Genomic DNA, 9,704 nt, shown 5'->3' on the forward strand with positions numbered 1-9,704 from the left:
TGGTACTGTACTCACCAGTGATCAATGTTGACTAAAGATACTAATGATGGTGAATTAGCTGTGCAGTTGAATGAAAATGAAGATAAGACTGCACAACAAAGCAGAGGAGTTACGTCTCCTCTGGGGACATCCCTTCCTCCTCTTCAGGAGGCGTTTCAGGGGCTGGAGGGGCCTTCTTCGCTACTGAAAAATAGCTTGTGATGGGCAGCTGCTGCACCTGCTTCTTCATGGTGCTCAGAAGGTGTGCATAGGGGCTCAGTGCCCCATCAATGCTATTGACGAACTTAAGGCACGTTCTATGCAAGGATCTCATTCCAAAATGTCTCCTTCGCCTCCTTGAACAACCTAATATAATTGTTCAGGAAGTCCAAGGTAAGACCCCCATCCTCATCCCCCTCATTCCCTGAACCTGTCGAGTCTTTGTCATCGTCGATGACAGTCAATCATTTCTTCCTGATCCTGGTCCGTTAAGAGTTCAGAGTATGTGTTGATCAGGGATCCCAATTCATCCTTGGTGATGTCGTCGAATCCTTCTCCACCAAGGATCTTCGCCAATTTGACGGCATTATCTATTGCAGAATGTTGAATTTCTTGTGGAGAAAATCCCTTGTAATCGTTCACACACTCCGGCCACAACTTCTTCCAGCAGGAATTCAGGGTCTCTTTCTTCATATCCCTCAATGACCTATCGATGATGTTCAGACAGGTAGCGATTGTAAATTTTCGCCAATAACTTTTCAGCGTGAATTCACTGTCGTCATCCATTGCCTTGACTAGGTGATCGAGGGAGTTCCGGGTGTATAGTGTCTTAAAGGCACGGATTACGCCCTGATCCATGGGCTGCAGAAGAGAGGTGGTGTTCGCAGGGAGGAACTCGATCTGGACTCCCTCATAACAAAGATTAGCAGTGTGGCCACCGGCGTTGTCCAAAGGCAACAAGACCTTGAACTCCATACACAAGTCGCTGAGGTATTGCTTGACTTGTGGAATGAAGCTTTGAAGGAACCACCGTTCCGTAAGGACACTGGTGATCCAGGCTTTGGAGTTATGCATCCAAAACACCGGCAGCGATGCATATTTTTATTCTTGAGGGCCCTGGGTTTAGCGGACTTGTAAATTAAACCTGGCTTCAACATGAAGCCTGTCTCATTGCCACACATGATAAGCACCCTATCCTTGTGTACCTTGAAACCTGAGGCTCTGGCTTCGTCTTTCATAATATATGTACGTGACGGCATCCTCTTCCAGAAGAGGCCAGTCTCGTCCCTATTGAAGACCTGAAAAACATAAAAAGATTAAAATGAATGAAGTATGTAATGCTAATGATGTTTTAAATAAAAAAAAATATAATAATAAAGGAATTCAGTTAAACTATGTAATAAAAGTATAAAATCGTGTACATAAGGTTAAAACCAACCTGTTGTGGACAGTAAACTTTGTCGCTGATTTTCCTAAATCACTTAGTATACGTATAGCCATATTTCAAAGTTTAATGGTAAATATTACAGAGCAAATTGGTACTGTACTCACCAGTGATCAATGTTGACTAAAGATACTAATGACGGTGAATTAGCTGTGCAGTTGAATGAAAATGAAGATAAGACTGCACAGCAAAGCAGAGGAGTTACGTCTCCTCTGGGGACATCCCTTCCTCCTCTTCAGGAGGCGTTTCAGGGGCTGGAGGGGCCTTCTTCGCTACTGAAAAATAGCTTGCGATGGGCAGCTGCTGCACCTGCTTCTTCATGGTGCTCAGAAGGTGTGCATAGGGGCTCAGTGCCCCATCAATGCTATTGACGAACTTTAAGGCACGTTCTATGCAAGGATCCCGTTCCAAAATGGTCTCCTTTGCCTCCTTGAACAACCTAATATAATTGTTCAGGAGGTCCAAGGTAAGACCCCCATCCTCATCCCCCTCATTCCCTGAACCTGTCGAGTCTTTGTCGTCGTCGATGAGTCAATCATTTATTCCAGATCCTGGTCCGTTAAGAGTTCAGTGTGTGTCGATCAGGGATCCCTCTTCATCCTTGGTGATGTTGCGAATCCTTCTCCACCAAGGATCTTCGCCAATTTGACGGCATTATCTATTGCAGAATGTTGAATTTCTTGTGGAGAAAATCCCTTGTAATCGTTCACACACTCCGGCCACAACTTCTTCCAGCAGGAATTCAGGGTCTCTTTCTTCATATCCCTCAATGACCTATCGATGACGTTCAGACAGGTAGCGATTGTAAATTTTCGCCAATAACTTTTCAGCATGAATTCACTGTCGTCATCCATTGCCTTGACTAGGTGATCGAGGGAGTTCCGGGTGTATAGTGTCTTAAAGGCACGGATTACGCCCTGATCCATGGGCTGCAGAAGAGAGGTGGTGTTCGCAGGGAGGAACTCGATCTAGACTCCCTCATAACAAAGATTAGCAGGGTGGCCACTGGCGTTGTCCATAAGCAACAAGACCTTGAACTCCATACACAAGTCGCTGAGGTATTGCTTGACTTGTGGAATGAAGCTTTGAAGGAACCACCGTTCTGTAAGGACTTTGGTGATCCAGGCTTTGGAGTTATGCATCCAAAACCCCGGCAGCGTATGCATATTTTTATTCTTGAGGGCCCTGGGTTTAGCGGACTTGTAAATTAAACCTGGCTTCAACATGAAGCCCGTCACATTGCCACACATAAGGGTCACCCTATCCTTGTGTGCCTTGAAACCTGAGGCTCTGGCTTCGTCTTTCATAATATATGTACGTGACGGCATCCTCTTCCAGAAGAGGCCAGTCTCGTCCATATTGAAGACCTGAAAAACATAAAAAGATTAAAATGAATGAAGTATGTAATGCTAATGATGTTTGAAATAAAAAAAAATATAATGATAAATAAAGGAATTCAGTTAAACTATGTAATAAAAGTATAAAATCGTGTACATAAAGTTAAAACCAACCTGTTGTGGACAGTAGCCTTTGTCGCTGATTAGGTTTTTGAAGGTTTCTGGATAATTTTGTGCAGCGTCCACGTCTGCCGATGCAGCTTCGCCATGCAAGGAGACATGCTTGAGCTGAAATCTCTGCATGAATCGCTGAAACCAGCCCTTGCTAGCTTGAAACCCCTGAAGAGCTGAAGAAGGTCCTGCTTTTGGCTCTCCTTCATCAGAGGCTTCGTCGAAGCCTAAGAAGTCTGCTTCTTGAGCTACGTCGCTGCCTTCGGTCTCGCTGCCATTTGAAAATTTTGCATAGAGCTGCCGTGCCTTCTCACATACGAATACACGACCAAGGGGAACGTTTTTCTTACGGCAGTCGTGTATCCACAGTGCCAAGGTAGACTCCATGCGTACCACATCCTGGTCTCGTACAGTACTCATTTTCTTGGCGCTGCCAAGAAAACTAATGCTGACGGCCTTTCTTATCTCGACCTCCTCCTTCTGGATGGACCTGAAAATGTAAAGAAAATTAATTAATTAATTATCGTTACAGCATGCATACGTATACGTATATGCATTATTTGTACATTATAAGCACTTTCGTTGATAAACGATGACATACCCGACTGTACTTTCATTGACTGCAAAATGGCGACCTACGGCTGCAAAACTGTTGCCTGCTTTAAGCATAGCAAGCAATTCCACCTTCTGCTGGAGGGTCATGACCTTCTTTACTCGCTTAGGCTCATTGCCAGAAGCTTTACCAGAAGCAGGACGTTGAGGAGCCATGGTATGGATTAATATAAAAATACACGTAACTGGAGAGAATTAATAAGATGCTAACTGGACGATCTAACGAACGCGAATGAGGGGTCTGGACATGAGATTGCCGCATTTAAAGATTCTCTCGCTCGATTACGTACTTAGCGCACGCGCAGGCTCGCCTCTGCATGTGTTGATCTTTGGGAAAACATTTATTCATAAGACAAAACAACACATCACAGTACGCACTTATTAGTTTGTTCCTGTGATTACATTAATACTACAGCATTGTACTTTTATTTGTACGTACAGTAAATACTTTTTTTTATCATAATTGTGTATTCATTCACAAAATGCATATTAACCTAAAAATGCAAAAGATGACTGCCGTGACTTCACCATACATACAATCTTGTTTGTACGTATGTACATACATACTATCGCACACTACCCACATATTTTATATACTCTAGTAAACCCATAATAGAACACTTTTTGTACTGTAAATATAATTTCAAAATAATCTTACAAAACACAAAAAAAGGAAAAGCTGTATGGTTGCGTAGTAGTACGATGCGCAGACATGTTCAGTTCAGTGTTACCAATTTCGCATTTTTAAACCCTTCATTTTGTTCATGACACTTACCTGTCAGATATATATATAGCTGTATTCTCTGAAGTCCGACAGAATTTCAAAACTCCCGGCACACGCAGTGGTCGGCCAGGTGATTAGTACCCATTCCCGCCGCTGGGAGGCGGGTATCAGGAACCATTCCCATTTTCTATTCAGATTTTCTGTCGCCGGTACTGTAAACACCTGTTTTCAGTACCTCCGTCTTAGGATTTTGAAACTTCATTGCCGCTAAGTATCCTAATTGTCTTTCGATATATTAACTTGGATTTGTGGCTAGGCATATGACGCTATCATAGATTGATTTGAATTTTATTGTTCTTTGCATAAAATGTCTGTATCTAGTTCGACTAGTTTGAGTTTGTTGTCTGCTAGGGGTAAGGTGAGTCTACCGAAACCTTCGGTAGATCCTCACTTGGTATGCACGATGTGTACATGTTTCTTTGCTGAAAGATCAATGTAATTAGTGTGATGTTAGACTGATTCCGAAGGAAGACGTATGATTCGTATGTACGCAAATTAGATCGTGATAGAATCAGTAAACAGAAGTCAGGGTAATGAACCTACTAACCTCCTGTAGACTTTATTTTGCCTAACCCTGTGGTATGGCCTACGGGCCTTGAGGAAGTGTCCGCAAGAGGTAATACCCTTTCTGTTATGGTGGATTCCATCCGTAATCTTGGAATCTAAAGTGCGTGCTCTCCAATCAGTGTTGAGTGTAGTGATGTTGAATTTTTGCCCTTAGTGTTGTGGAGGGGGCGTCAGATCGGCCCTATAACGCCTCTAGGTCTAGACCTCTGTCGGACTCCCAGGAACAGGGAGTGGGCAAGTCGAAAACCGAAGGAGGGTTACGGGGACTCCCCACCGATCTGCGTCCATTTGGCAGGACCTGAAGACGCTTCCCAGGCTGCCAAAGATCGTGCAAGTGCACGATTCCTGAAGGATTGCTTCTCGTCCTCCGAGGCGTCCTCCCCGTACAGGGGTTGGAGCTCTCGGAAGGACTGGCGTCCTTTAACAGAAGCTTATAGAGGAGGACTCTTCTCATCCTCTCTCTCTCGTCATGCGATTGCGATCGTCGCCTTAACATTGTGACGGCTTTCCACCGCAGAAGGAAAATAGGACATCATCGCAGCAGGACACTTTTAAGCACCCAGATCGCTATCATTGTTACTGTGAGAAGGAAGAAGGCGTCCCCTTGCCCCTCGTCTTCTCACAGGATCAGCCCTTCTTGGTTGGCCTCGTTTTCGCCAAGAAAAGGGCAAAACACATTGACCGCAGGAAGGATTCGAGGCTGTCTGTCAAGTCAGGCAGTCTCCTTCTTCTTCTCCTTCTCCTCGCTCATCGCCTTCTACATCCGCGCTCCCAAGAACGCACAGGCATCCTTTTGAGGTCGATGAGCGTGACAAAGACGTAAGATGTCGCACAGGCGGCCGTCGTCTTTGTCAGGAGTTGCGAATGTCCATAACACTCGTCCTCACGACGATCACCATACATCTGCTTATGACGTTAGCGCGCTTCATGAGCGGCGCGCCCCTTGCAAGGACGCCTCTCAAGTTGCTCGTCTTGATGCTTTTGGGTCCGCCGCGTCACGTCAGGAAGCTCTCCATGACTTTTCTCTTGATGTTCGTCGCTCTCCTCTTCGGGACGCTCTTCAAGGCGCTCACAAGGACGTTCTGCAGGACGTTTGGCGTTCTATACATCAAGATGCTCGGCAGGACCCTCGAGAGGACTCCTTTCAGGATGCTTGGCGTTCTATGCAAGATACTAAACGTTTTGCCAAGTAAGTGGGTAACCCCTCATTAATGAAATAGAGACTCTCTGTCACGTAAATGGATAAGTTCTCATTGACAAGATTCGGAAGAGCTCTCATTCATTTGTAGAGGCTCGTCCATGAAAAAGGCTTGTAGACTACGTCCATGAAGTCTCATGTCTAAAATACACAAGAAGCTTGAGCTGTCCTCTTCGGTCCTCGGTTCTCACTTGAGGCCTTCTACGACTAGTACTAAATTCGTTCTCTTGGCTAAGAGAATGAAGACAGTCGTTTTCCATTCTCTCTCTTCCTCGCCGAGATAGAATGAAGTAGAGAATTAGCTGTCTAAATGACTACAATACCCTACGTATTTTACCTTTGCGTTATATTACTACTGTATGGCTCAAGTCATATACGCACAACGTAGTTACCTCTACGGATGGCAACCGAAAGGACTATTATTCTAAGTGCATTTAATCGGTACTCCCTGCAACCTTCAAGGAGTTTCCGGTTTCCCTTTTAGATTTTTAAGGTATTGTTACGGCAACACCAACTCAGCTTCTGTATTTAGCAAATTCTGTTTCGCTTAAATATGCCTGCTTGAGAGTTTCCTTTCGGCTTGATAATTGAGAGTTTCCTTTCGGCTTGATAATAATAACAACCTTTCCTTCGTAGAATGGAGTAGTTGGCAACTCAGGCATAATAGTGCAAGACGGCGAACTGTCACTGTAGACCAACTCAGTACCAGCTAGTTCTCTTCCATGCGTGGTTGGTTACGTCTCTCTCTCCTGCGGGATTGACTGTCTAACCGTATCTCTGCCCTACAATCACGGACTTTAGCCTCGGGTTGAGGGGAATTCTAGCATGCATGAATGAACATCTTCGCTTTGCGAGAATTTTTTCAACAGAGATATCAGATGTCCTGGCTCATAATCTCATAGAATTGGAAGCAATTCGGTTGGCTCTCCAGTTCTTCTAAAAACGAGTTGTTTACCCAGTGGTTCATATCAACATTGACAATTCCACAGCTCTCGCATATCTCAAGAAGTATCGAGAAACTCTCTCGGTCCCTGTTCGAGTTAACGAGAGAAAGCCTGTTGTGAGAACAAGCACGGAACATAACGATCCTCAAGAGGTTCGTTGCACGTTGGCAGAACGTCCGTGCGTATTGTCTTGATTGACTGCAACTAATACTGACGTCTGAGTAGAATCTTCGCTTAGAAGTATATCGGAGTTTGTGGAGACTTTATTGGCGTCCTGTGACATATCTCTTTGCAATGTTGAAGACGAAGAGGCTTCCTCTAGACTGCTCCCTTATTCTCGATCCAGGAGCGGTAGCAATATACGCCATCCTATGGGATTGAACGGGGATGGATGTTTAGTCTCTTTCCCCTATTCAAACTCTTAGAAGAAGTAATATGATAATTTCTGGCGTCAGAGGGAGCGAGCATGACGCTGATCGCTCCATGTTGGCCTTTGAGAGACTGGATTCACAGAGGTCACGTCCTTCCTAGTGCACTTTCCAAGGACCCTTCCCTAGGGAGTCGCTCTACTCTAACAGCCCCACTTCGAGAGGTACCACAAAACCTTTCCGCTCCGAGTCTGACTCCGTTCAGACTATAGAGAAGTTGATCGGAGCGAGAGGCTTTTCAAGACTAGTGGCAAGTGCTATTGCCAAGGCAAAGAAGTGCTGCCTATTTTGCAGTGTACCATTCGGAGTGGGCTGTTTCTGGAGATAGTGCAGGAAGAATGGCTTTTCCTCCACCTCGACCTCTGTGAATTACATTACCGTCTTCCCTTTCCGTCTGAAGAATGGGATAAGCTGGCAGTTCCAACTATTAATGTTGACGGCCTTTAGGCTCAGAGATTTGGATCTGTCCGACAACAAAGCCCTTCACGATCTTTGAGGTCTGTGGAAATCTCGAAACTGTCTAGATCGAAGCTTCTGGCATGGAACTTAGACGTAGTCTGAAGTTCCTGATGTCAAAGCATTTAGAATCTCTCCTTTCTGTAAAATTTTCTAACCATTCTAGCTTCGACCAAGAGGGTTAGCAAGGTTTAAGCCATCATCAGACGTTTTGGCTTTAGAGGACATAATGCGGTGTGTTCTTTAAGCATTCCGTTCTTGCCTAAGAATGAAAACCCGTCTAATCCTTGGCCCAGAAGCTTGGAGATTAAGGGGATGGCACAAATTATTGGGCAAGAGCCAGAGAGAGTCCTGTGCCCTGTCGGGGGACTCAAGTTTTATCTAGATAAAACTAAAAGTCGAGGTCCTTCGGACAATCTGCGGTGTTCCGTAAAAAGACCAGACTTGCCCATGTCGAAAAACGCCCTGGCGTTATTGTTAAGGAGTTCTTTCAAAGAGGCTCATTCGTCATGTTTGGACAGATTTTAAACCTTTTAAAGTAAATGCTCACGAGGTGAGGGCGCGGCCTCGGAAGCATTTCAACAGAGCATGGCACTCAGTAACATACTGAGTGCCGCAGTTTAGCGAAGCAACTCTGTTTTCGCTTCACACTCCCTGCGGGATGTGAAGACGACATATGAGATCTGCGGCTCTCTAGGGCCATACGTATCCGCAGACACAATCTTGGGGGCAAGAAGTACCACTCGTCCTATCCTGTAGAAAATGGTTAGGAAGAGCTGTTAATTTTAGTTGTTGGGTCGCCGCCAATGGCGGACTTCTCAATTCTCAAGCCTTAGTTTAAAACATCCTTAACTTTGGCTAGGTTGGTCAGGTGGTGATATATATTACTTCTTAGCCCTCATGGTATGGTCAATATGGTCTAGTCACATTGTGGTCACGCTCCCGTTGACAGATCATCTAGAACTCACCAGCTATACAGGTCACTACCTTGCTGGAGACTCTAGTAAAGCAAAAGCCGACATGGGTGACAGTAATCACGAAGTCAGCTATGCTAACAGGTGGAACCAGGATGTCAATCATCTGCATGCAATTTGTTTCCTAAAATCATTCTATTCTGTCCCTTCCCACCTCCAGTGGTGGGATTCAGCTATATATATATGTAGCCTTAGTTTAAAACATCAAGCCTTAGTTTAAAACATCCTTAACTTTGGCTAGGTTGGTCAGGTGGTGATATATATTACTTCTTAGCCCTCATGGTATGGTCAATATGGTCTAGTCACATTGTGGTCACACTCCCGTTGACAGATCATCTAAGAACTGCACCAGCTATACAGGTCACTACCTTGCTGGAGCTCTAGTAAAGCAAAAGCCGACATGGGTGACAGTAATCACGAAGTCAGCTATGCTAACAGGTGGAACCAGGATGTCAATCATCTGCATGCAATTTGTTTCCTAAAATCATTCTATTCTGTCCCTTCCCACCTCCAGTGGTGGGATTCAGCTATATATATATCTGACAGGTAAGTGTCATGAACAAAATGATATTGTTATGATACAATAAAGTTTGTTCATACTTACCTGGCAGATATATATAATCAAGTACCCACCCACCTCCCCTCAGGGGACAGTGGCATTAGAAAATCAGAATAGAAAATGGGAATAGTTCCTGATACCCGCCTCCCAGCAGCGGGAATGGGTACTAACCACATGGCCGACCACTGCGTGTGCCGGGAGTTTTGAAATTCTGTCGGACTTCAGAGAATACAGCTATATATATATCTGCC

General features: G+C 44.8%; 2 protein-coding genes across 2 annotated transcripts; both read right to left on the reverse strand.

Annotated features, from left to right (window-relative positions):
- Positions 1-423: 423 nt before the first annotated feature.
- LOC135195387 (tigger transposable element-derived protein 1-like) lies at positions 424-1,053 on the reverse strand. The gene has a single exon (XM_064221644.1). The coding sequence runs from the start codon at positions 1,051-1,053 to the stop codon at positions 424-426; it is 630 nt and encodes a 209-aa protein (XP_064077714.1).
- Positions 1,054-2,391: 1,338 nt separating this feature from the next.
- LOC135195388 (tigger transposable element-derived protein 1-like) lies at positions 2,392-3,699 on the reverse strand. Its single transcript, XM_064221645.1, has 3 exons — positions 3,533-3,699; positions 2,935-3,421; positions 2,392-2,790 (listed from the first exon to the last, which is right to left on the reverse strand). Exons 1-3 carry the CDS (start codon positions 3,697-3,699, stop codon positions 2,392-2,394), a joined length of 1,053 nt encoding a protein of 350 aa, XP_064077715.1.
- Positions 3,700-9,704: the final 6,005 nt, after the last annotated feature.

Source organism: Macrobrachium nipponense, chromosome 16 (assembly GCF_015104395.2).
Source record: "Macrobrachium nipponense isolate FS-2020 chromosome 16, ASM1510439v2, whole genome shotgun sequence".
NCBI lineage: Eukaryota > Metazoa > Arthropoda > Malacostraca > Decapoda > Palaemonidae > Macrobrachium > Macrobrachium nipponense.